This window comes from Canis lupus, chromosome 20 (assembly GCF_003254725.2).
Source record: "Canis lupus dingo isolate Sandy chromosome 20, ASM325472v2, whole genome shotgun sequence".
Lineage (NCBI taxonomy): Eukaryota > Metazoa > Chordata > Mammalia > Carnivora > Canidae > Canis > Canis lupus.
Window position 1 is genome coordinate 41,705,745 of NC_064262.1, and position 27,817 is coordinate 41,733,561.

Sequence of the window (27,817 nt, forward strand, 5' to 3'; positions counted from 1 at the left end):
GAATGACAATTGTATCATCAGATATTCCAAATGCTTTTTATCTTTTTGTTTTTTCAAGTGGACTCCACACCCAGCAACTCACACTTTGAGATCAAAAAAATAAAACAGATGAACATAGGGGAAGGGAAGGAAAAGTAAAATAAGTTGAGAACAGAGAGGGAGGCAAACCAGGAGAGTATTAATCTAGGAAACAAACTGAGGATTGTTGGAGGAGAGGTTGGTGGGGGGATGGGGTAACCGGGTGATGGACATTAAGGAGGGCACTGATATAATGAGCACTGGGTGTTATATGCAATTGATGAATCATTGAATTCTACCCCTGAGTCTAATAATAGACTATACATTAACTAAATTGAATTAAATTAAAAAAATTTTTAAGAGTCAGATGCTTAACTGGCTGAGCCATCCAGGCACCCCTCTAAGTGCTATTTATTTATTTGACAGAGAGAGAGAGCAAGAGAGAATAAGCAAGGGGAACGGCAGATGGAGAGGTAGAAGCAGGTTCCGCAATGAGCAGGGATACAGACTCTTGGCTTGATCCCAGGACCCTGTGATTATAACCTGAGCTGAAGGCAGATACTTAACCGCTTAACCTACTGAGTCACCCAGACACCCCCTCCAAATGCTTTTTAAATGGTTATTGTGTTTTAGAAGCAACCTATACAAAATGTACAGATTTTTAAAAACAATTTAAGAAGTAAACATAAATGTTGACAATATATAAAGAGATAAGCATCACAGTAACTAAAATCAGAAATACATTCTGGTACTATTTAAATATAAATCCGCATGTACAACTTTTACAACGGAAAAGCAATCACTATTGTGACTGGTAATGGAGAACTTTGGGGTAATGCTCTTAATTCTTGATGTGAGTGATGTTTAGGTTAAATGGTTGTGTTTAATTTCATGGAACTGTATGCTTATAAAATTTGTATACTTTTCTGCAATATTTTATGCTAAATTTAAAGATTTTATTTAAAATAAAAAAGGCAGTACTCATAAAAAATGTAAAAGTACAGAAAGTTGACTTAAAATATCTCTTCACATATCTCATAACCACATGAAGATGAACAACCAGTATTAACATTTCCTTCCATTCTCCTGATGTGCATTTTTTGCCTATAACCCTTATTTCATTATTTCAGACTGTAAAAATAACACATATTCTGTGTGGAAAACTTGTTAAACTTGTAAAAAGTATATGCATTGTATACTTCTCTCAATGGAAGGATGATATGATTACAGAAAGGTGCTAATGGGTAGGATAGCCATTAAGTTTCTTTAATGGCAAAAAAATCCAGGAATTTAGGAAAATATTTACATCAAGAAATGAAAAGGTTCTGATTCTGGTCAAGATGTGGTAAGCACATTCTACCCTTTGTCTCTGACTGAATACAAATAAAATCCCTGGACTGACTGCATGGATCAGCTGAGTACCCTGAAAGATAAATGATAGCAGATGGACATTCGAGCATGGACTCAAAGGTAGCAAAATACTGGGAACTGGGCACTGGGTGTAGACAGAAGAAGGTTCAAGAGAACCCTTCTCTTTCTAGTCTTGGGAGTAGGAAAGGGTATTCCTATGGGTTAGGGAGTAGAGATGGAGGAAGAGAAGCTCTTGTTTTTTGATTGCTTCCCCATGCTTCTCCCCTTTCTCCTGCCCTGGCCCACATGAAATTCTGTAGCAGTGGAGGCAGTAGTGACATTGGCAGCCAGATGGGAGAGGAATCCTTTTATTTGGAGAGATTATGGTCCCAAGAGCATGGAGAGATTCACTTAATTTTTTTTTTTTTCTCTCTCCTCTCACCACTTTACCCTAGAGGCAGTCACTGCTGTGGGAGGTGCTCAACAGAGAAACTAAGCTTTCCTTTCTAGCCAGAAGACTGGGAAAGGAGCCCCTGTGCACTGGAAGGTGTCAGGAAGATTGCAGAGAGGAAGTAACTCAACAAAGGAAACCCAGAGTATTATGTATGAACTCCTAGGATCTCCTCTGAAATAGCATGCATGTATCTGACCCTAAACAGCATACCAAGAGCCTTTAAGACTCAACTGTGGAGTAGACTACTGCCCAAGTCCTCTGCTGCCACTGCATGATGTGCCTGGGACAGATCAAAATAGTACTACAAGAGCTGTGAAAACTACACTTACATTGGATCACAGCCTACAAAAGATGGATAGGAACTTGTGGAATTGGACCTAATCAAGTTAATAATTGTTAAAATGAACAAAAATCCAACATTTTCCATTTCACCTAAACAAGATTCAGATAAACATAGCATAATATCCAGAAATTGAAAATTGCTCCACATATGAAGAATGAGGAAAATCTTACTGTGTCCTAAGGGGAAAGGACAGTCAACAGATGGTAACTATGACACGATATAGGTATTAGGATTATCAAAAACTTTAAGGTAGAAAGTATAGTTAAAATATAATAAATGGGATCCCTGGGTGGCGCAGCGGTTTGGCGCCTGCCTTTGCCCCAGGGCGTGATCCTGGAGACCCGGGATCGAATCCCACGTCGGGCTCTCAGTGCATGGAGCCTGCTTCTCCCTCTGCCTATGTCTCTGCCTCTCTCTCTCTGTGACTATCATAAATAAATAAAAATGTTTAAAAAATATATATATATATATATAATTAAAACCTCTTTTTAAGAAGTAAGAGTGAACGCTCTTGAAACAAATGGAAAATTAGATATTTAAGGTTGGAAAATTTACAACTTAAGCTAAATTAAAAATTTATCAAATGGCCTCAGTAACAGAGTGGAGGTAACTGAAGAGTCTGTTAACTTGAAGACAGAGCAGTGAGAATGAACCAATCCAACCTAGCAGGAATTAAACTGAAGAAGAGTACACAGAGCTGTAGGGAGTTATGGAACAATAACACAGAGCTTAGCTTTCATATTACCGAAATCCCAAAAAGAGAGGTGATGGAGTGGTACAGAAAACTGTTGGAGGAAATTATGGAAAGGAAGAAATTTGCAGATGACATATCCATTTAGAAATCCCAAGGAATCCACCAAAAAAAAAAACTTTAGATAAAACAGTTTTAAATGGGAGGAATCACAGTACCTATTTCAGGGCTTATTTTATAGCTGTAGTAATCAAGACTGTAGTATTGGTGGGGAGAGATAGACATGGAAATCACAGGAACAGAATAGGAAACCCAGAAATAGATCCATGCAAGTAGAGCCAACTGCTTTTTGACTGAATGTTTGTAACTCCCCAAAATTCACATGTTAAAATCTTAAGCCCAGTGGGCTGCTACTAGAAAGTGGGGAACTTTGGGAGGTGATTAGACCATGGGGATTGGACCCTCATGAATGGGATCCATGCCCTCATAAAAGGGACCCCAGAGAGCTCTGATTCTCCTTTCTGCCATGTGAGGACACAGTGAGAATATGGCCATCTGTGAACCAGGAAGTGGACACTCCCCAGAAATGTAATAGCTAGGGTCATTGATCTTTGATTTCCCAGCTTCCAGAACTGTGAAAGATAAATGTTATGTTGTTTAAGTCACCCAGTGCATGGTATTTTTGTTACAGAAGCTCAAATAGACTAAGATGTGCCAAAGCAATTCAGTGGAGGAAGGGTGGTCTTTCAACAGTTGGTGCTGGAACGATTCGATATCCATAGAGGGGGTGGAAAAAGAACAAACCTAGGCCTATGCTTCACACTTTTTTTTTTTTTTCTATGCTTCACATCTCATACAAAAAGTAACTCAAATGGTCATAGATTCAGATGTAAAAGTATAAAAAGTGTTAGGAGGAAAACATCAGAAAATTTTCAGAAGTACAGCTTGGTGAAAGGAATTTTATAGATGATAAGTAAAGCAAGATCCATAAAAGAAAAAAATGGGTAAATTAGACTTCATCGAAATTAGAAACTTTGACTCTGTCAAAGTGTTTGTGGAAAGAATTAAAAAGAGTGGGAGTGGGAAAAGCTACAGAGTTGGAGAAAATATTTCTAAACAACATATCAGGGACGCCTGGGTGGCTCAGTGGTTTAGCGCCGCCTTCGGCCAGAGGCCTAATCCTGGAGACCTGGGATCGAGTCCCACATCGGGCTCCCTGCATGGAGCCTGCTTCTCTCTCTGCCTGTGTCTCTGCCTCTCTCTCTCTCTCTCTCTCTGTCTTTCATGAATAAATTCTAAAAATCTTTTTAAGAAAGATATCATACAGAGACTCCTATCAAAAGAATATAAGGAAGTCTCAGCAATTCCTGAATACCCCATGGATCAAAGAAGAAGGCACAAGAGAAACGAGAAAACAAAAATCACAACATATGGCAACTTATGGGATGCAGCTAAAGTATTTGGAGAGAGATTTATAGCTGTAAATGCTTGTATGAAGAAAGAAGGAAGATACCAAGTCAGTAACCTCAGCGATTAACTGCTTTCAGAAACTAGAACAGGAAGAACACAATAAACCCAAGGCAAACAGAAGGAAGAAAAGAATAAAGACTAGAGTAGAAACAAACCCAAAATTGATTCTTTTAAAAGATCAACAAAATTGGCAAGCCTTTAGCCAGAATGACCAAGAAAATAAGATTCAGATTACTGGAATTATTTTTTTTAAGACTTTATTTATTCTTGAGAGATACAGAGAGGCAGAGACACAGGCAGAGGGACTCGATCCCAGGACTCCAGGATCACGACCTGAGCCAGAGGCAGACACTCAACCACTGAGCCACCCAGGTGCTCCAGATTGCTAGCATTATTGATGAAAGTAGGGAAATTACCTAAACAGAAATGATTGTAAAGAAATGCTATGAACAGTAAATATGATACTGGTAAATTAGCTTAGATGAAACAGACAGGTCATACAAACTAAGAAACATACAAACTAAGAAAACTTACTAGAGAAGATCTAGAGGGGTGCCTCCCCCCCTCCCTTGATCTTTTTGTCTAAAATAAATAAGATTAGAAATTTTTCCGGGATCCCTGGGTGGCGCAGCGGTTTAGCGCCTGCCTTTGGCCCAGGGCGCGATCCTGGAGACCCGGGATCGAATCCCACGTCGGGCTCCCGGTACATGGAGCCTGCTTCTCCCTCTGCCTATGTCTCTGCCTCTCTCTCTCTCTCACTGTGTGCCTATCATAAATTTAAAAAAAAAAATTTAAAAAAAATTAGAAATTTTTCCCTCTTTTTTTAGGGAGGGAGAGAGAAGAGGGGTCTTGAACAAAGAGCAGCAGAGGGAAAGGAAGAGAGAGAATCCCCAGCAGGCTCCACGCCCAGCACAGAGCCTGATGCAGGGCTTGATTTCACAACCCTGAGATCATGACCTGGGTTGAAAACAAGAGTAGGACACTTAACTGACTGAGCTACCCAGGTGCCCCAAGAAGAAATAGAAAATCTGAATAGCAGGAAACAGGGAAAGAAATTGAGTTGATTTTAAAATTTCCCACTTGAAAAGTAAAACTAATTAAAAATAAAAACTCTTAGGATGCCTGGATGCATCAGTCAGTTAAGCATCTGACTCTTGATTTCGGCTCAGGTCATGATCCTGGGGTTGTGAGATCAAGCCCCACATTGGGCTCTGCACTGAGCATGGAACCTGCGTCAGATTCTCTCTCTCCCTCTCCCTTTGTGTGCCCCCTCCCCCCAAAAAACTCTCCAAAATACAAACAAACAAACCTTTAACTAGGAATAGAAGGGATCTCTCTTAGCTTGGTAAAGGCATCTATGAAAAACTTCCGTGTAATACCATATTTAATGGTGAAAGACTGAATGTTCTCTTCCTAAACTCAGGAATAAGTTGAGGATTCATTCTAACCACTGCAGTTCAACATTGTACTGGAAGTTCTAGCCAAGACAGTTTTATAAGAAAAACAAAAAGAAGTATCCAGATTAGAAAAGAAGCAGTTAAACTAACTCTACTTCCAAATGACATGATCTCATGTATGTAACATGTTAAGGCATACACAGACAGGTGGCAGACATGCACATGTTCAGTATCAACTAGTCATTAGGGAAGTACAGTTTAAGACCCTGTTAATTATCAGTACACACCTGTTAGCACAGCCAAAATAAAAAATAGTGGAAATACCAAATGATGGCAGATGAGAAGAAACAGAACATCATATGCTGCTGATGGCAATATAAAATGGTACAGGCACTCTAGAAAATATTTTGGCAGTTTCTTAGAAAACGTCAACATACCATACTACTTAGCAGTTTCACTTCTAGGCATTTATTCCAAAGAAATGGGATAGTCAGTAAACTTTGTGGTTAAAAACAAGCATGAGGGCAGCCCAGGTGGCTCAGCAGTTTAGCACCGTCTTTGGCCCAGGGCATGATCCTGAAGACCCGGGATCAAGTCCCACGTCAGGCTCCCTGCATGGAGCCTGCTTCTCCCTATGCCTGTGTCTCTGCCTCTCTTGTCACTCTGTGTCTCTCATGAATAAATAAATAAAATCTTAAAAAAAAAAAAAAAAAAAAACAAGCATGATAGGTCCATTGCGGCTGAACCTTGGGGTAGATGGTGAGTATTTTCAACAAATGATCCTGGAAAGCTGTGGGACAGAGCCTGTAGTCTATATAGTTTTTTTACCTCTTTTTTCCTGTTCCCGCCCCACCTCTGTTGTGTCTTTGGCACATTTATTTTTCTTGATTGATTCTTAATATGTGTGAGGTGGTTGAAGAGAATTTTATTTTATTTTTATAAGATTTTATTTATTTATGAGAGAGACAGAGAGAGAAGCAAAGACATAGGCAAGGGAAGAGAAGCAGGCTCCATAGGATTCCAGAACTCCAGGTTCCCGCCGTGAGCTGAAGGCGGATGCTCAACCACTGAGCCGCCCAGGCATCCGGTTGAAGAGGATTTTAAATGTTGAATGTTTGGTGAATATAGGCACAAAAAGATAATCTCTTTTTTTTTAAGTCTTTTTTTTTTCTTTTTTTTAAGTCTTATGATAATATGTTGTATATATTTGGATTTTTCTGAAGTTTTGTATGTATTTTATGTATTTTCTCATCTGAGGCTGATTCAGAACTGTGGGCACCTCAAGCAAGCTGATGACAAAGTAGGATGAGCCGCCTCCTTAGTTTCTCCTCACAGACACATTCCATTCCTAGTGCCCTTTATTTTCTGAGCCAGAGTGTCTGGTTTGATCTGGGCTTGTCCTCTATAGAATTCCTCAGGCTGTTCTGACTGGTTCTAGGAGTTTTTTTCTTTATGTGGGCAGGTCAATAATTTAGGTGTCTAGTAACAATCTTCTTTGCTTTTTTTTTTTTTTTTAAGAATTATTTATTTATTTATGATAGACATAGAGAGAGAGAGAGGCAGTGTGTGTCACAGGCAGAGGGAGAAGCAGGATCCATGCCGGGAGCCCAATGTGGGACTCTATCCCGGGACTTCAGGATCGTGCCCTGGGCCAAAGGCAGGTGCTAAACTGCTGAGCCACCCAGGGATCCCCTCTTCTTTGCTTTTGCTTATAATGGGGTCTCCCACAAAGGCAGGTGGCAGGATTATCTACATTTTTATGTAATGTCCACTTAGGCCTCCCAGGCCTTCATCCTTTTCACATGTTGTGTCTTTTTATTTTTTTTTTAAATATTTTTCTTACTTATTCATGAGAGACAGAGAGAGAGGCAGAGACACAGGCAGAGGAAGAAGCAGGCTCCATGCAGGGAGCCTGACGTGGGACTCAATCCTGGGTCTCCAGGATCACACCCTGGGCTGAAGGTGGCGCTAAAACCACTGAGCCACCTGGGCTGCCCTGTTGTGTCTCTTTAAATTCAGGAAGCAGAGCTGTAGATTTTGATCTGAAGAAACCTATAAGTATGGGGCAATGTAAGAAAAACAGGTTTTTGGATTAAGTTGTGTAAATTTTGCTTTGGAGTAGCTTCGCAGTAAAATGTGTACAGTAGAGATAAATAATGTCTCCTTTTGGACGGTTCAGGTGGGTTGATTGTGTAATAAACTAGAATTTGGGATTTTTTTTTGCTTTGTTTTCCAGGTGCTGTTAATATTAATTAGTATAACTGATAATATTAAGATCAGAGGAAGCTGAAATTAAGATCATGTCAGAAAAAGTTGTGCTTGCTGCAAACCGCAAGTTAGTTCTTTTCTCCTCTCCTTAGTTCCACTTATAAGAGCTGGACTACAAAGGTGGGGCTCCTCCCCCTCCTGTATTGCCAGTGTGTGTGCAGAGGAGGTAGAGAAGGAGATTGGGATTACAAAATCAATTTTCTGGAGGGCTTAGTTTTGCAACACTTAAAGGAAATGTTGTGAGACTTGTCAGAGGACTGAGCTTGGAAGAGGCACAGTTGGTTTATGGCCTCAGTCTTCAGGGATCCTTGTGATAGTGTCTCTCTCCCTGCAGGTGTACATCTCATTAGTGTTTGTTTCCCTACCCACACCCCTGGGGCAGGATGGAGAGCCAGGGCACAGGAGCAGAAACATTGCCTCCCAGAGTCCTTGTGTACTTTGGGTGGAGCACTATTGCGGGTTGCCCGCTGTGGGTGCTCTACTAGAGACCTCTTTAACCTGCCATGCTCTGGGCAAGCCTTATGAATGGTTGAGCTGCCACAAACTCCTATGCTGGCTGGACCTGCCACCTGCTGGCTCCTCTGTCAGTAGCCTGTTGAGTTGACCCCCAGAGGGTTCTTTGTGTTTCCTTAGTAGGCTGCTGGACCAGAAAATTGCATATGCACTGAATGCTTGTGTTTCCAGGAAGGTGGTAGAAGGAGTGGTAGCCATACATACATCTGTGAATTGGCTGTGCTGTGACTCCTTTTGCTTCTTTCTGGTCTTGATGCTGCTGAAGAGTTTCTTCTTTGGCCTAGGTTTCCATCAGTGAGCCTGATCAAGCCAAGACAAAAGTCCCGGCACGTTCCCTGTAACACAGACCAAAGAAAACAGCAACATGGAGCAGGAAAAGTGGGTTTATATATGGGTAATATTGGCAAGTTCAGTGAGGAAGGGAATTCTAGATTCCAGGGCCTTCTGCTAGAGTTTTCTATTCTGATTTTATTGGTTTAAGGTTTTCTACTTGGAAGCAACAGAAGTTACTTTTGGCTGACACCAGCGGAAAGAGGATTTATTGGAAGGATATGGGATGGCTCACAGGCTGAAGGAAAAGCTGCCGAGCCTTGTCTTCAGAAAGGGCTGGCGTCAGAGGAGCCATGATCTTGGGAGCAGGAACCTCTTGGAGTTGAATAAGCTCCACTACATCCACTTCCTGCTTCTTTCTCTTAGAAGTCCAAGTCCAGGGACAGAGGCCCAACTGGCCTGGTGTACGTCAGGGAGGAGCATCTGGGCTGACAGCCTGTCCAGGCCCAATCCTAGGGAAAGAGGAGGCTCCTCTGCACCATGAAGGACACAGGTGCTGAGCAGGCTGCAGCATGGTTGCGTCCCTGGAACAGCTACCTCTTCAGGAACAATAGCTTCCACCTGATGCTGCTGCCATGCTGAAATTTGTTTTCTGTCAGAGGCCGGGGCTTTTTGGCTGTTTGTATGTTAGAGGCTGACTCCACTGAACATTCTTTACCAATGAAACACTGTGCAAGACTGTGTTTTTTGAAGCATCAGCCCTGTGTAAAGTCTTTCCCCAAGGATCTCTGTCCATCTGGCCTGTGCCCAGAGAAAGATGGGGAGGAGGCCCAGAAAGCCCCTCTATCAAGGAGCAGCTGACAGGGATGTCTGTCACTCAGGTGTGCTTTCTTGTGCCACCTGTGGGAACAGTGCCCACTTGAGGGAGTGGTCTTTGAAAAATGCCTGCATGGGGGTGCCTGGTGGCTTCATCAGGTGTCTCTCTTCAGCTCAGGTTGCGATCCTGGGGTACAGGGATTGAGCCCTGCATCTGGCTCCCCGCTTGGTGAGGAGTCTGCTTTTCTCTCTCCATCCCTCCCCACGCCCATGCTCTCTCTCTTTCATGTGCATGCTTGCTCTCTCTCTCAAATCTTAAAAAGAAAAAAAGAAAAAAAAATGTCTGTATGGAAGAGGGTTAAGAGTGTGTTATCAGTGCTGGAGGGGCAGTTTTTGGCCTTTTTGGTTAGACTGAAAAACTGCCCACAGAAACTAAGAGCTGACCAGAGAGGTGTGTGTGTGTGTGTGTGTGTGTGTGTGTGTGTGTGTGTGTTGGGGGGGGGGTGTGATGGCTCCAGATCTTGCCTGTAGGCATCCTGAATCACATCACCAGCCACACATCACAGCTGCCTTCCCCAGCAGCCCCAGGGTGCAGAACCAGCACTCATTGAATTTTTTCCCTGCAGATGGTGTCCACTGTCGGTGCTGTCCAGCGCACACCAGGCTGATCCATGGTCACTTTCCGGGATGGCAGCAAGGTGACTTCAACTGAGGATGACCCTGACTGAAAGGCTTCGTGAGAAGATATCTCAGGCCTTCTACAACCATGGGCTGCTCTGCGCATCCTACCCCATCCCTATCATCCTCTTCACGGGGCTCTGCATCTTAGCCTGCTGGTATGGTTCTTCTGAGTTGCCCTGGATTTGGTGGGCCACTGTGTTGGGACAGTAGGCTTCCTAATCCTGACTACTCTGTAACTCTCAGACTGTGTATACTTCTTACACAGTGGAACTGGAGGCTCACTGGAGCTGCTGAGCCAAGGCTGCCCCCAACTTAGAGAGTCAGCAGATTTGTCCACGTCACTAGGAATCTATTTCAGAATAATGTTTAGATGCTTCTAAGAAACTGCAAGATAATTGAAAGGCATGATTTTTAAATATTCCTTCTCAAAAGTTGACAGTTTCATTTTGGTACCTGGATGACAGCACTTAAGTGTTGTAAAACAAAATCCATTGGAACAATTCTTTGGACACCCTCATGCAGGCTCACCCAAGTTCTCTGCTCTCTGGTCATTTCCTTGTGTTCACCAGGAGCCTCTTTCTGACTTCTTGCTGATTCTTGGGGCCTGTGGTTGTGCCTGCTGTAGCTGCCTTTGGGTCATGTCTGTCTGTCTGTTAGAGGACTTCATGAGGCTATGGCCGACGATGACATTGTAAAAGGGCAGGCTTGGTGTAAGAGGCTATCTGACGGCCGTTTTTGGCTCCAAAACACTAACAGCCATGAAAAGAGCCCACTGTGTTATCCTTGCCTCTGGAAAGCATTCTGGTTTCCACATTCTTTGTACATCTGAAGTTTGTTAGATGTATTCAGTGCTGGAAGGAGGTGGTTCAGGACTGAGCTCACTGTTGAGTTGTTAACACTTCCAAGTTCTTCTCTAATTAGGACTAAGAAAGATGAGTATCTCGAGAATTTCCTGCTGAGTGCTTCAGGCATATAATTAATCTCATCAGTCCTCATAATAATCTTGGGAAACAGTCCAGTTATATTTCCATTTAACTGAAGGAGAATGGAGGATTGGAGCCTTGTGTGATCTACATAGTAAGCAGGGACACTGGACTTTCAGTCTAGGCCTAGGGATTCTGGTGCCTGCCCTCATGGCACTCTGTCACCCTGACCGTCCTTGCTTTGGCTCAGTGTATTTGTACTGATGTTTAAATTTTGCTAAATTGTGTTGTAAAAGATAAGACATGGCTACATCCTATAGGAGATATATTAGTAGAATATAATATATTATATTGCTCTTGCGTTTGTTTTTTTCTCTAAGTTAATTATCTTTCAAAATCTCTCAAGATCATACTTTTTAAAAGTCATCTCTGTCCTTCAAAATCACACTTTTCTAGGCCTGATATATGTAATAAGTCAGTGGTTCTCAAACCTGAGCTAGCAACAGAATCACTTGGAGACACCGCACAACACGGACTGCTGGGCCTACCCCCAGAGTTTCTCATTCATTAGGTCTGGGATAGGCCCAAGAATTTGTATATCAAACAGAGTCTCCAGGCCTGGGATCACGTGCCCAGAACCACTAGACTGTCTTTCTTGAAAATATCCCTGAAACTCTACTGTGTCTCAGCTAAAAGTGTTTTCTCTTTTATTCTGATTTATAGAGCAGCAGCTCATGGAGATGCTCGTGTTTATTATCACTGGTATGGCCTTCTGTTGAGGGTGGGGGGACTGAACTTCCCCTCCACTACATTCTCAGTTCCTCAGTGGCCTCTTTGTACCCACCTCAGCACATGGGAAGGTGGTAAGAAATACTTGATGGATGAGTACCTTGAAATAAACTTGTATGCTGTGTGGACAGTTTGAATTGGAGAGGTGGTAGTTGTGATTCTCCTTCCACAAAGATAACTCTAGTTACAGGAAAAGGAAAGGATGTTTCCTGTTTGCTATTCATCTTCTGGGGAGTGGGTGTCGCCAGCTGAGACCAGGCAGCTTCCTGAACCTCGGATATGGGATACATGTAGCAGCTGCTTGGGTGCAGTTGGGCTTTACCTTTGAACGAATAATTTGCTGTTACACAAGTGTTTCAGAACAGATGGTCCTTGGATTAATGACCATCCAATGGCCTCTGGTGAGGGCCTCTGGTATGAAAACCTTAGGAGATAGCTAAGGTCTCAAGTTTGGAGGATCCCTTCTTGACTCAGGGTGAATTAGAATGGGCTGGAAGGGAAGAAGAGACAGATGTGATGATAACCATATTTAACCTCCAGCACAGTCCAGATGCAGCCAAGCCTGCCTTATATCGCACAGGTGCTCCTGGCTGAACATCAGTCCCAGGAAAGGGGTGGACGAGGCTCAGGGTAGGACTGGGCCATTGGGAAGGCACGGAAAACAGGTCTTCACTGACCCCTGGCTTCCTGGGTCCTCAGGTGCTTCCTCCTCACACATACTGTTCTGTTTGATGCCTGACATCCTTGGAGGGGGTGGTTATGTCCTAGTTTTTTTAAAGATGATGAAACTAGCATGGAGAGCTGGTAAGTGGTAAGTGGTGTTTCAACCAACAGGTCCTTGAGGAAAGCCCTGTACTTTCTCCACTTCAGCAAAGTGATGGGAACTTTTTGAAGAATACCACATAGTGCCAATAGCTTTAATTGCAAGGAGTTTGCTCCCTGAACAGGAAACCTAAGAGAGATGGTCTCAGCTGATTTGGGCCAGGAGCAGGGCCCAGCAGGCTGTGCCTAGACAGAGAGCATAGAGGCTTTTTGAGGCAGTCGCTTTGTGTAATGGAAATTGAGAGAGCACAAAGTTGAGTTTCATAGCACTTTAATAAAGGTGACAATAATCTATGCCAGGCACCGTGCCAGACCAGTGGTGTACATATCATCCTTCTCAGAAGCAGGTCTGGGCCCGAAACAGGCGGTTGCAGGGCCATTGGATATTGTGCCCAGCAGCTGTGACCTGGCCTTGGTGCAAAAGGAGACAATGTCAGGGAGGCTTCTCAGGGCGGCGGGAGGTGGTGGGTGGTGGCGGGGGAAGCTCTGAGCCAAACCCTGCAGGAAGAATAAGTGCCATCTTCCTCTCCCCCTGTCCTGTATATGGCTATGGCCATCAGCTCACTCAGCAGAGGGGCAGGGAGGGCAGTGTCCCGGGGAGCCCCACTGAGAACCTGCTGCCTCTTCTGGTCCCGCCCTCTTTGATGGCACTACAGTCTTCTCATGTCTTTGTAGTCACAAGGTTTTTCTTTGAAGAGGAAAACCAGTCTTATGTACTCTCATCGTTAGTGCTGTGTGCTTACTTTCTCAAACCAGCATCTTGTCGTGTCATCTCAAAGGAGTTTTTTAACAACTTTTCTTAAAATCTGATTGGCTTAGGGAAAATTATCCAAGGCCAGATCAATGAAGCCTGTCAGCCTCTTAAAATGACAAAGTTTATATCAGAGAATCCACAGATTCTGGGCCTTTTTGTCTAAGAGACCAGATATTGGGGACCTAGGGCACAAGCCTTCCTCTCCTCTTTAACCTGAGAAGGTTCTCTGTCCAGAGCAGGGTCTTCCCCACTTTTGTTCAGACCTCAGGTTGCCTACAGAAAACCAAGTGTGGGTCACAGACAGCTTTTAGTAGTTTTGTTAGATATCCACATTCTACTTAGTTGCTTACATCTTATTGTTCCTGGAATGAGGTACTTGTGCAGCTTGAACCCAAAGGATTCCTGCACTCCATATCCCTGTCCAGACCTAGCAGCCACCTGAGCCATAGACCTGTTTGTCAGCTCTGTTTGTCAGTGAATGCTCTTTCCTCGGGAGAGCTGATGAAACTTGTAGCACACAGGCACTGTGGCAAGAGGTGTCTTCACATTTCCCAGAGGTTAGGCCACCTGAGGTGCACCCCAGCAGCAGCCCAGTGAGGCGGAGGGCACTGCTGCTCCCAGGCGGAGTTGTATGGTGGGTGTACCGTGGGATGAAGAAAGACTGCTTGGGTGCCAGGCTACTGGCCTGCCTGTGTGCAGGTCAGACCTTAGCCTGAAGGTCTTTGGGTCCCTTCTTGATTCTACAACCTGTTGCTCATGGCCAAAGACGATGATTTTAACTTGGAGAGCAAGTTAAATCACAACGAGGGCATTCTAAACCTCATGAAGGATGGTAATTATGCAGCCTGTGTGGGTATTCCAGAGAAGGCTTGGCTCCTTTCCTCTTCCATTTTCTCTGGAGGGACAGTACCTTCAGGCTAAGGCTGCACATCTCTGGTGCAGTGACTTCTGCCTGTTAGCCTCTCCCCGAGTCTGCCCACATCTTGAAATTCCCCAGATCACCATGGCTTCTTGGGGGGTTGTGCACACAGGGGCTTGTGTTAAAGGCTTCTTTTTTCTATGCCTGTGTGGCAGCTCTAAACACATTTATATTCTCTTCGTGGACAATAAAGAAATCTAAGTAATTGAAGCCCTGTCTGCAACTGTGTTCTGAAGAGGTAGGCTAGATAGCTGAGAATGAGTCCCAAAGCACTACTGAGCTCTGCCCTGAAGCCTACACCTCAGAGCCCAAGGGACCAGCTCCTACAGCTGCTCCAGGATGCTGGCCTGTCCAGTATACCAAAGCCGAGCCCCCCCAGCAAAAGTTACTCCTGGCTTCACAAACAAGCTCTGGAAAAGCTCTGAAATGCCTGTGGGAGATCAAAGACTCCTTTACCACCCAAGATTTCCTCAAACACAAAAGAAAGCAGGAGATTTCAGAAATACCACCTTCTAGTGTTTGACTACCCTATCCCTAGTCTTGTACTATTTTCCCCTGAGAAGAGAAGAGAGAAAACCTCTCCCACCCTGATGTCTCCAGAAAGGTGCCTCAGGCGATATCTCCTAGTGTCATTTCTGTGGCTGCTGTTTCCATCTTGTCTTCAGCATCTCCTGAACCCCTGTCCCTGATGACTGGGAGTGAAAAGGGACAAGACTAGAGCCAGGAGCATTCCCGTAATTGTGGGACCCAAGCAACAGGACAGTGCAGGGCTGCTTGGTCAAGAAGGGGAAAGGACCATTAAAGGTCCTAAATATACTTGCATGTCAGTGGGTGAAAGTCCCCAGCCAAAACCCACTAGATGTGCTATGGTGCTGCCAGTCTGGGCTACTGGATGGCCAATGCCTCACCCTGCCCTAGGACACAACAGAGTGTGCACATCTGACCCCAGCTCCCTCCTCCTCGTTTTTACATTCAGGTGCCTACCAGAGGGCAGCAGCATATCCCTATGTGTATAGGGAGGGCAAAGCCAGGTCCTGGGATGTGAGGGGGCAGAGGAGCTGGTGGTGGTCAAGAACCTGTCCCAGGGAGGAGGGGCCATGGGTGAAACTACAGCCTGTACCCTCAACACACATTCCATTGTAATGGACTTCAAAACACAAGTTTAAAGATAAATGTATTAAGAATTTCCATACTGCTACTGAAGAACATTAAACCCCAAGCACTGGGACTCAGCATGGGGTCCTGTGTGGCAATATGGATTGCATACCCATGAAAGCAGCCTTGTGTGGACCATCTGGTAGATAAATAATCTTGAACATCTTCCACGTGCCTAGTATTGGGGATGCAGAAACTAAAATGGCATGTCCCCTACCTACATTTTTCATCTGATCATGCAGATGAGTACAGGTCTCTGGATCAGCCTGCTGCCATAGCACAGAGGAGAGGTACCTACCTGCTTAAGGACAGAGGAGTAAAGAGGCAGTATCGCCTTGAAGGAGAAGCAGGAATTTGGTTGGCATTTGGAGGGCAGGGGGAGCGTTTTGTTTTGTACTCCCCTAAGACAAGGATTTGAGTACATGTAGCTTGTGTGTGAGATGAAATGAGCACTGGCAGAAGGTGGAACAGTGAGCTGGGAAAGAAGGAGTATCAGGCAGCAAGTTCCCACCGCAGGCAGCTGTGTAATCTCACTGGGGAGTGGTGAGAAACGATGTAGGACGTCCATCTCAGAGCTCCCCACCTGCATGTGGGGGAGTTGGACAGTCTGTGCTGGGGATCAGCAGACTCTTTCCCTTAAGCACCAGATAGTAAGGACACATACGGTCTCTGTCATGTATTTTTCTTTGTGTTTGTTTGTTTTTTAAAGATTTTATTTATTCATGAGAGACAGAAATGCAAAGACATAGGCGGAGGAAAAAGCAGGCTCCCTCTGCGGAGCCCGATGCAGGGCTTGATCCCAGGACCGCAGAACACTACCTGAGCTAAAGGGAGATGCTCAACCACTGAGCCACCCAGGCATTCCTTTTTTTGTTGTTTTAAGATTTTATTTATCCATCTGAGAGAGAGAGAGAAAGCACGAGCAGGAGGGAGGAGCAGAGGGAGAGGGAGAAGCAGGCTCCCTGCTGAGCAGGTAGCTGATGTGGGTTTCCATCCCAGAACCCTGGGATCATGACCTGAGCCAAAGGCAGATACTTACCTGGCTGAGCCACCCAGGCACCCACATTTATTTGTTTCAAATAACCTTTTAAGGGGCAGCCCGGGTGGTTCAGCGGTTTAACGCCGCCTTCAGCCCAGGGCCTGATCCTGGAGACTTGGGATCGAGTCCCACGTCGGGCTCCCTGCATGAAGCCTGCTTCTCCTTCTGCCTGTGATTCTGCCTCTCTCTCTCTCTGTGTCTCTCATGAATAAATAAATAAAATATTTTAAAAAAACAATCAATCAAAAAAACAAATAGCCTTTTAAATATGTAAAAACCATTCTTAGCTCCCAGACCACACAGAAATGGGCCATAGGCTGTAGTTTGCCAACCCTGATCTATACAACAGCATCAACCACTGGTTGAGGGCTGCCTCCAGCTAGTATCAGTTCCCACAACCTAGGGAGAGAGGCCTCCAACAGCAATAGAACAATTTCAGGGAAAGAGATGCAAGTGCTAGCAGTTGGAAATTGAGCCAGCATGCCCAGAAGAACAGAGGAAGTAAGGGGAGGGCACCAGCAGCCTCTCTGGGGATGAGTTGGATGGCCACATTTGGGGAGCAGGCTGGACAGGTGTGGTAGCAGAAAGTGTGTGGGCTGGGTGGTGGTGGGGATTTGGGATTTCAGTTCTTTTTTTTTTTTTTTTTTTTTTTTAATTTTTTATTTATTTATGATAGTCACACACAGAGAGAGAGAGAGAGGCAGAGACATAGGCAGAAGGAGAAGCAGGCTCCATGCACCGGGAGCCCGATGTGGGATTCGATCCCGGGTCTCCAGGATCGCGCCCTGGGCCAAAGGCAGGCGCTAAACCGCTGTGCCACCCAGGGATCCCTGGGATTTCAGTTCTATACTTGATTAAGAGATAAGTGATACCAGAGGTAGAAGTAGTCTTGCTGGGCTAGTGCATTGCTCCAGGTGAGAGTTGATGATTGCTTAGTTTAAGCAGAAGGCCTGGAGGAGGTGAGACGTGGCAGTGTCTGGCTATATTTTGAAGGTAGAACCCTCAGGATTATCTGAGGACCAGATGTGGAGTATGAGAAAAAAAGGAGTCAAGATCAAAGTGCTTGGCCTGAGCAGCTGGATGGGTGGAGCTGAGACAGGAAAGGCAGGGGAGGTTTAGAGCCCTGGTTAATTTCCTTTACCCCTGTAAGATCAGGGTAAGCCAAGATATAATCTGGCCTTAGAAATGGGTTTTGCGGAAGCAACATGGGGGTAGTGGTAGAAATCCCCAGATTCTTTACAAGTCTCTAGTCTGTTTTTTCTTTTTTTTTAAAGATTTTTTTTTTTTTATTCATGAGAGACAGAGAGAGAGAGAGAGAGAGAGAGAGGCAGAGACACAGGCAGAGGGAGAAGCAGGCTCCATACAGGGAGCCTGACGTGGGATTGGATCCTGGGACTCCAGGATCACACCCTAGGCCGAAGGCGGCGCTAAACCGCTAAGCCACCTAGGCTGCTCCTCTAGTCTGTTTTCTAACCTTGGAAAAGTGAGTGTTTTTACTTCTCAAAGTTGCCTGACACTTTTCTTCCAAGCTTTCCTTTTGGCTAGAATTTGGTAGCCATGGATGGTGTTTATGACCTCGCATTTTGTAATTTTGTAGAGTCTTTTTTTTTGGTGTTTTTCTTTGCCTATGTTAAGAAGAATATATGGTTGTTTAAATTTTTTTTTAACAAAACAAATGCAATACTAGGTATTAGAGTGTGATGTTAAGAGCACAGACTCTGGTGCCAGACTGCCTGTGTTGACATACTGGTTTTGTCACTTCCTAGTGAGCTATAGTTTTTGTGTGTTTCATTGGGTTGTGGTAGGGCTTTTAAATGTGCAAATAGATGGAAGGCATTGGGATTGGTGCCTGGCCCATAGGTACTCAGTGAGAGAAACCATTACTGGTACAGGGACAGAAACGGGTTCACTGTCAGTGATAAGAACCAGGTTGGGATGAGTATGGGGCACTTGGGTAGCTCACAGGAGGAGGGCTCCCAAACCACACTTTGGGGAAAGGGACAGACTTCTGGGGGCAAGTGGTACTACAACTGAGGCTTCAAAGATGAGTTATCTAGGAAAAGCATGGGCAAGCATGTTCCAGTAGGAGCAGAGCCTCAGCAGCAAAAGAGCAATTGTGTGGCTCCAGGGCAAGGTTGGAGAAGGACTAGGAACCTTTTGAAGGATTTCAAGGCCTGTGGACATTTTCCCAAGAGCCTTTATCCTAAGAAAGTTGGATGCTCTGAAGTATCCTGTCCTTTCTTTTCCTGCTGCAGTGTTTAGATTCCTGGAATTCACAGATTTTTTTTTTAAGATTTTATTTATTTATTCATGAGAGACACACAGAGAGAGAGAGAGAGGCAGAGACACAGGCAGAGGGAGAAGCAGACTCCATGCAGGAAGCCCTACGTGGGACTTGATCCTGGGTCTCCAGGATCACGCCCTGGGCTGATGGTGGCGCTAAACTGCTGAGCCACCCGGGCTGCCCTTCACAGATGTTTTAAATCACCGTTTGAGAAACCAGCTGCCTTTAGTTCAGTCAGTGTTTGAGCAGCTCTAGTGTGGAAAGTGAATGTGGATGTAAAAATACTGCCTGCTTTCCCATCAGCATTAGCTCTGGGTCCTAAGGCTGTGCTGCACACCAAGAGCCCAGGGCTCAGCCCATGTGTTGTACAAAGCTTTCCATAGCACAACCTTAGCTAAGTCTGGAGTCAGCCCTTGACACCTGCCTTCAAACAGTTGAACCTTAGCTTTTGAAAGCAGCAAGAGAAGAGCAACTGTTCATATAGAAGGGACTGTCAGTTTGAGTGACAGCTTATTTCTTCTCCTCAGAAACCATGGAGCCCAGAAGGCTATGGGATAACATTTAAAGTTTTGAATGAAAAAAAACTCAACCAAGATTCCTGTATTCTACAAAATGATTCTTTGGTAATGAAGGAGAAATTGAGATCTTTCCAGATAAAAGCTGAGGGGATTTGTTCAGCCTTCAGGCCGAAATAAAGGGATACTAGACAGTACTTTGAAACCATCATTAAAAATAACACTAGTAAAAGTAACCAGACTTGTATACTTTGGTTTGTAACATCTTTGTCTTTTGTGAGTTAAAAGCAAGTGCATTGAACAATAATTTTTAAATATTTGGTGATGGGCATTCAGTGTACAAATTGTAATCCTTAGGACATCTAGGTGGCTCAGCAGTTGAGCATCTGCCTTCAGCTCAGGGCGTGATCCCAGGATCTGGGATCGAGTCCCACATCGGGCTCCCTACAAGGAGCCTGTTTCTCCCTCTGTCTTTCTGTGTCTCTCGTAAGTAAATAAATAAATCTTAAAAAAAATAAATTGTAATCTGTAGCAATAACAGTACAAAAGAGGAGAGACAGAGTTCTATAGAGACAGTGTTTAGATAGTATTGAAACTGGGATGCCTGGGTGGGTCAGTGGTTCAGCGCCTGCCTTTGGTCCAGGGCATGATCCTGGAGTCCCAGGATCGAGTCCCACGTCGGCCTCCCTGCATGGAGCCTGCTTCTCCCTCTGCCTGTGTCTCTGTCTCTCTCTCTCTCGAATAAATAAATAAAAAATCTTAAATATTTTTTTAAATATTTTAAAAAATGCTTTAATACAGCAAGAATGCATGACAGTTATAAACACACACACACACACACACACACACACACACACACCCCTAACAATAGAGCCCCAAAATATATGAAGCAAAAATGAGCAGAATTGAAATGTGAAATTGAGAAATCCATAGTTATAGTTGGGTATTTGAATACTGCACTTTCAGTATTGGCTACGAAAACCAAAAAGATGATAAGAAGATGGACTTGAACAAACTGTCTACTAGCTAGACCTAACAGACATGTAGAGAACACCCAGCAATGGCAAGATTGACATTCTTCTTCTTTTTTTTTTTTTTTTTTTTTAGTTTTTATTTATTCATATGAGAGAGAGAGAGAGGCACAGACACAGGCAGAGGGAGAAGCAGGCTCCATGCAGGGAGCCCGACGTGGGACTCGATCCCTGGTCTCCAGGATCACACCCTGGGCTGAAGGTGGCGCTAAACCACTGAGCCACCCGGGCTGCCCGAGATTGACATTCTTCCTAAGTGTTTATAGAACATTCTCCAGGATAGAGACCATGTGTTAGGCCACAAGCAAGTCTTAATAAATGAAAGAAGACCAAAATCATATAAAATGTCTTTCTCAATCACAGTAGGATGAAACAAAAAATACTAGGAGAAAAACTGGAAAATCCACAGATAAATGGAAGTTAAATAATACGTTCTAAAACAACCAGTGAGCCAAGAAACCAGAAGGGAAATTAGGAAATACCTTGAATTGAGGACAGAAACAGAAACACAATACACCAAGTCTGATGGGGTGCTGTGAATGTAGTACTACTAGGAGGAAAATGTGTAGCTGTGAAGAAGACTCAGTACTCATATCTAGGGGGAAAAATGGTCGAAAGAGTTGAAGAGGGGCTTCACAAAAGGGAATACATCCAGGGGGATCCCTGGGTGGCTCAGCGGTTTGGCGCCTGCCTTTGGCCCAGGGCGCGATCCTGGAGTCCCGGAATCGAGTGCCGTGTCAGGCTCCCGGCATGGAGCCTGCTTCTCCCTCCTGAATTTCTGCCTCTCTTTCTCTCTATGCCTATCATAAATAAATAAATAAATCTTTAAAAAAAAAAAAGAGACAGAATACATCCAAATGGCCAACAAGTATGCAAAAGAATTTTCAACATTGTTGAACATTGAAACCATAGAGAGACATCACTGCCTCCTCCTCCTCTACATAGTTACGATTAATTGGCCTGACAGTATCTAGAGGTGGGATCTGGAGCAGTTAAAACTCCTGTCATGCTACTGGTGGGAACATACATTTGTACACGTACTTTGGAAAATTGGTAGTATTTACGAAGCTGAACATGTACACCCTACAGTTCAGAAATTGTCTTCTAGGAACACACCCAACAGAAATGAGTGGTTATGGCCACCAAAGCCACATGTAAAAATGACCATAATATCTTTATTCTTAATAAGTGAAACTGGAAACAGCCAGACATTCCTTGACAGCAGAATGGAAAAATGCACTAAAGTATAATTCAGTGGAACAGCACATATCTGTGGGAGTGATCTGCTGCACCCACTGGTATGGATGGTTCTAGCAGATAAAATTTAAGTGAAAAAAGCCAGTTATAAGAGAGTACACAAATGGAATGGGTGGTTTCACGTATAAGCCATTAAAAAAAGCAAAACTAATTTATGGTGATAGAAGATGGATTTTTTTTCAAAGATTTTATTTATTCATGAGAGACACAGAGAGAGAGGCAGAGACATAGGCAAAGGGAGAAGCAGGTTCCATGCAGGAGCCTGATATGGGACTTGATCCCAGGACTCCAGGATCATGCCCTGAGTCAAAAGCAGATGCTTAACCGCTGAGCCACCCAGGTGTCCCAAGATTGATCGATTGATTGATTGTAGATTCCACATCCAGTGTGGAGCCCAATGCAGGGCTTGAATTCAGAACTCTGAGATCAAGACCTGAGCTGAGATCAAGAAATCAGATACTTGACTGACCCTAGAAGTTCTGATAGTAGTTTGGGGGATGCTCACAAAGGCCTTTCGAGATTCTGGAAAATGTTCTATAGCTTGATATAGGTAGTAATTACACAGGTGTATGCATATGGAAAATTCATTAGTTAAGATTTGTGCATTGTATTATATAAAAGTTAATTCTCAAAAACAAGTTTTGTTAAAAAGTAAGACATGAAACAAAATGCATATTGGTTTGCCAGCTTTTTGATATAAAGCCAATATTTTTCCCCTGTAAATGGTGGGTCTGAGTGTAAACCATACCATACCCTCAGCATGTTACACACGATTTTTGTGGTCTCTTTAAATCGGAGCTGTTGCCCTGCAATATGCATCAGGATCCTTGGGATTTTTATAGATTTTTTCCCCTGTTTTTTATAGTCTTGCTTACATCTAATTTGAGAAGTTTTATTTTCCGTTGTTTTTTTGTTTTTTGTTTTTGTTTTGCATCTTGTCTTTGTTACATCTCAAAAATACTCAACCAGTCTGTTTTATGAATTGGACTTCCTTGTAAGCTTTCTGTGACTAAAAATGAGCTTGAAAAATTCTGATCTAGGTGGCTTCTGAGTGTCTTTCTAGCTCTGCAGTTTTCAGATTCCAGTATTTCGCACACATACAGTCCCAGCAGGGAGAACGCAGCGCACCTGCGGTGGCTCCTGTATCACTCATCTCGGCGCAGATGGTGCTCCCGCCCATATCCTAACCCTTCTCTCCTTCTTGTTCATCCCAGCTGCCCACTGCTGAAACTGCCCCTGCCAGGGACAGGACCGGTGGAGTTCACCACTCCCGTGAAGGACTACTCGCCCCCGCCTGTGGCCCCTGACCACAAACCAGGGGAGCCCAGTGAGCGGCCAGAGTGGGTAGGTGCTCAGTGTGTGGCTGGGGAGAGCCCCAAGGGTTGGGTGGAGATGGGCCCAGGCAGGGGTTCTGGGAGTGAGAGTGAAGGTGGCCAGCTTCTGATTGGTGAATACACATACATAACCGGTTTTACAAAGGCACCACAGATACCTAGTCACACAGCTAATGAGTAACCCTTTTTGAAGGGAAACACCAAATGACACAGAAGTGCAACTGTCCTACAACAACTGGGTGGGATCTCTGGTTGTCAGAGCTGTGGCCACATGGGTCTGGATGCCTACCTGGGCTGCTCACACAACCATGCCCAGGGCCAAGCAGTGCTCTGGCAAACAAGCCATCTTTTTGCCCCAGTGGGTCATGAGAACCATGAAGCATCCCTAGAGAATGTTCTGTCATTGGAGTCTTGACACTGTCTAATGTTTGCAGTGTGCACCCAATTTTTTCAGATTGATTAGGTCCGATTTTCTCCTCAGAGTGCAGTTAGGTAAAAAGTGTTGAGGTTTTGGGTTTTTTTAAATTCCTTTTCCAGTTAAGGAGGTGGGGCCCAGAGTGATGAAGGGCCTCTGTTTTTTAGCACACATGGGGTCATTGCTGCATCAGAACCCCAGGTCCCTGCTGCTTCTGTACCATACTGTTCTCAGTTAACTGTCTCTGAGCTGAGCCCTGATGTCCACCAAGGAATAACCGTTGCTCCAATCCAGAGTCTCAGATATCACTCACTGTGATGCTGGACTCATTATTTGGAAATCTTAAAAGCTCAATTAGTCCATCTCTAAAGCTTTTACCTGCCAGGTAGTGGGTAAAGTGTCCTTCCTTCACACACTGTGCTTTGGTCCTGTGGATTTGTGCTGGGGCTGAGTCCATTGTTGAGAAGGAAAACCAAAGCTCAGAGAACAGAGCTCTTCCTCTCTTGCCTTCTCTCTGACAGCCTTTTTGTTTTCTTTGTGGTAATGTAACGGTCAGGTCCTTGTTATAAACTTAGCCCAACTGGTGCTCAACAGAGAGAGACCTAGCTGGGAAGCTGGGTGAGTGTTAAGCTGTACATTAATTGGCTTACTAGGACCCTGTCCATGAAGGTCAGAGGGAGCACAATCTGTTGCTGGCAGAAACCAGCTCTGTGACTTCATGTCCCAGCTTGACCATTGGCTCAGCATGGGACCTTCTTGGTTCACACTTTTTATCTTCATTAACTTCCTGATGCAGTTATACCACATAGTGAAACTGATGGCTCCTGGTCACAGCAGGGTAGTCTGTGTTTGTGGATGTTTCATGACTCCAGGAGTTCATTGGGCCTGATAGTACAGGAGAGATGTCTAGTGATACAGCTATGGGGTGGGGCAAGTGGGGGGAGACTTGTTTGTAAGCTCTTTAAACTTCCATAGTGCCCTTCTTTGGTCTGGGATGATGATAGTGAGCAGGGGTACAAATAACTTCAGGGCTCCGTGGTCAGAGGATTGTGTTTTCTCTCTTCCTCATTGGAGCCCCCACCCCTTCAAGGCCTCAGTGCGGCCACCTGTTATCCAGTCGGTGTTCCATTATCTTACCTCCACTGACAGTCCATGATAAAAATTCAGGCCAGCAAAACAGGAGTGGTAAGAACTGCTTTAGTTATAAGGAACAGAAAACTCCACCCAAACCAGAGTAAGCCAGAAGGGAACTTTGGAAGTCCCAGAACTCAGGCATAGTATGGCTGGGGTCTCAGAAGGAGCCCACCTCTCCGCTCTGTCAGCTCCCCTCTTGATCCTACCTAACAGTAGCTTCAGCAGCTTCAGTGCTTTATTCTTGCAGTATTCAATCTGGTGCAGGATGAGAGGGTGCCACGTTGATGCTATGTGAGGTGACTTGCCTGTCTCCATCCCAAATCCTGTGGCAAAGGTGGGTACTTTGTTGACTGGCTTCATCAGTTAGTTGTCTCCATCATGAGGCTGAGAATGAGAAAGGACCATTTCCAAAGGAAAATCAGGAGGCTTAGGCACTGGGTAGCACAACACAAGTACCTGCTGCCCACCCCGGAACCAGAACATCCTTCATTCCCTCATTCCTTCCTGTATTCATCAAATGTTTATTGCATGTGTGTCGTGTGCCTAGCAGGATGATAGGACACCTAGAACCCCCACAGCTTCCAGGGAGATCTCTGTCTAGTTAGAGAATACAAAGATGTCTGTTTGTTTGTTTTTAAATATTGTATTTATTTATTCATGAAAGACACAGAGAAGCAGAGACATAGAGGGAGAAGCAGGCTTCCCTCAGGGAGCCCGACGTGGGACTTGATCCCTGGGCTGAAGGCACACTCTGCCCAACTGCTGAGCCACCCAGGTGCCCCCTATTTTTATTTTTTTAAGATTTTATTTATTCAAGACAGACATGCAGAGAGAGGCAGAGACATAGGCAGAGAGAGAAGTAGGCTTCCTGTGGGGAGCCGATCCGGGACTCAATCCCAGGACCTCAGAATCACGACCTGAGCCAAAGGCAGTCGCTCAACCACTGAGCCATCCAGGGACCCCAAAGATGTCAGTTTAAAATAAATATGATAGGGCAGCCCGGGTGGCTCAGTGGTTTAGCGCTGCCTTCAGCCCAGGGTGTGATCCTGGAGACCCGGGATTGAGTCCCATGTCCAGGCTCCCTGCATGGAGCCTGCTTCTCCCTCTGCCTTTCTCTCTCTGTCTCTGATGAATAAATAAATAAAACCTTTAAAAAAAAAAAAAAAGGGGGGCTTTCTAATGGGTACATAGAGAAATCTCATTGTGGTCTTCATTTGCCTTCCTTGGTTTATTATGTCAAGTGCTTATTGTATTTGCATGTCTTCCTTTAGGTTTTTGCCCATTTTGAATGAAGTTGTGTGGATTTGTTTTTATGGAATTGTAAGTCATTTCATATGCTGGAGATGGCTATCTCTTCCTCCCCTTTTGCTATAGGGTCCCCACAGTGGAATGCCAGCTATACCGTGCAGTTTCACCTTTGTGGGTCCTGCAGAGAGGTCTCTGATCCTCTCTACCGGGTCCTGGTGCTCTGAGTCAGGCCCACCTTCTGTTGGAGTCACTAACGAATGGCCTTGTTGGGTTGGGAGGGGAACTTTCTGGAAAGAGGGATGTTTTTCCCAGAGGAAGAGAAGAGCAAAGCAAAAATGGTAGAGGCTTTCCACTTTGCACAAGCTTTAACCTCAGGCAAGTTAATTCACACTTTCGTGCCCTCATTTCTGCATTCATAAAATGGAAATGATAATCACATCTATATCATAAGTTGTCAGAGGATTACATGAAGGCATGTAGTCCCTGGGCACTGTTGTCATTGTCATTGATCAGATCTGGCCAAAGTTCTGGAGGAGGACCAAAGTTTATATGCTTGGATTACCTCTGGGGCACACCAGGCCTGCAGTCCTTTAGCCTGAGCTCACATGCCATTCTTTCCAGGAAGCCTTCCCCAGCTCTTTCTCCCTGCTTCTCTCTGCTCTGTATTTCCACCTAATAGGAATTGTGTTCGAATGGAATCGTGTTCCATTCAAGTGTGCATAGCCCACTATTTTCACATAGTAGATACTGAAGAAAGGCTTCTTGTTGAACAGAGAAACAGTGCCACTTATTTAGCAGGCCAGGAATGTAAAGTGAGGTATTTTTCCTGGAGCATGACAGGTGATAAGGTAGATGGGACCTAGTTGAAGCTGAGGCGGTGGGCTTTCAACTTTGGGCAGTGGGAAGCCAGTCCCCCAGAGGTGAGGACATGAGGAAAGTGGCAGTAAGGAGATCAGTCATGTTGAACTTGGAGATGGAGGTGCCCATGCTTAGGAGAAGGGTTAGGGTGTGGAAGGAGCAGAGGGATTGATCTTCAGAGGATGGCAAAGCTAATTTCAGTAGGTTTAAGCCATGATGATGTAGCTCCACGTAACTGACATGTTTTTGGCCACTTTGCTGGATGGTTATGTGTGTTGTTTTGTTTGGTCCTCACAGTGACATGTGAGCTCTAGGGTTCCATCCCTGCTCCCTAGGAAGGGACTAGGGCTTGGAGAGTATAGGCACCATTGCCAAGGCACACAGCTGAGGCCAGCACTAAAAGTTGGACCCAGGTGGGTCCCCTGAGCCTGCCCTTTCCCCACGCTACACCCCGTACATGCCCAGGGCTGGATGACAAGAAACCAGGAGCCCTGGTTTTTGGAATTGCTGAGTAACAAGTGTCCTCTGTCATGTTCTAAAGGGAGCCCTTGGGTGTGTCAGTGTAAAGGTAAATCCCTGGAGCTCTAGGTTGCTCTATCCAAATGTAGAGGAACAACCGTGTTTAAAAAAACCAAAACAAGCCTGAGATCTGCACAGGTCTGGCTTCCTTCTCTAGACCAGGTCATCAGGCCTACCTGGCAGGCCTCAGAGCTGGCTGGGCTCCCAGGGCCAGCATTGCAGTGTTTGTGCTGGTGGCCGAGCCTGGCCTGGACACAGGATTTCCAAGAAGCCCTGGTCAGGGCCTCTTGCTGTGAATGCTGATGGCTGGAGACCCCAGGGGTCCCCAGAACCTCAGCTCCCCTCCTGCACGGCTTGTTCTGGGCCTTCCCATCCGTTTCCGATTCTCTGTGGGAACTCGCGTGGTTCCCAACTACCCAGACACGTTGGCTGTTGAGAAAAAACAGGTTGGAGAATTGGGCGGCCTTGGCTTTAATCCTGGCTCAGCTGCCTGTCAGTTCTGTCCTTGGACACATAGCTTATCTCTCTGGGCCTTGGTTTTCTTATCTGG

General features: G+C 44.9%; 1 protein-coding gene across 1 annotated transcript in view; it reads left to right on the forward strand.

Annotated features, from left to right (window-relative positions):
• The window catches only part of LOC112666858 (SREBF chaperone), a 67,116-nt gene that overhangs the window by 22,325 nt on the left and 16,974 nt on the right, over positions 1–27,817 (forward strand). Inside the window, exons 2-3 of the mRNA XM_025458340.3 lie at positions 10,217–10,426; positions 22,974–23,103. Coding sequence (XP_025314125.1) covers positions 10,305–10,426; positions 22,974–23,103 — 252 coding nt within the window. The 5' untranslated portion in view covers positions 10,217–10,304. The remainder of the gene's footprint in view (positions 1–10,216; positions 10,427–22,973; positions 23,104–27,817) is intronic.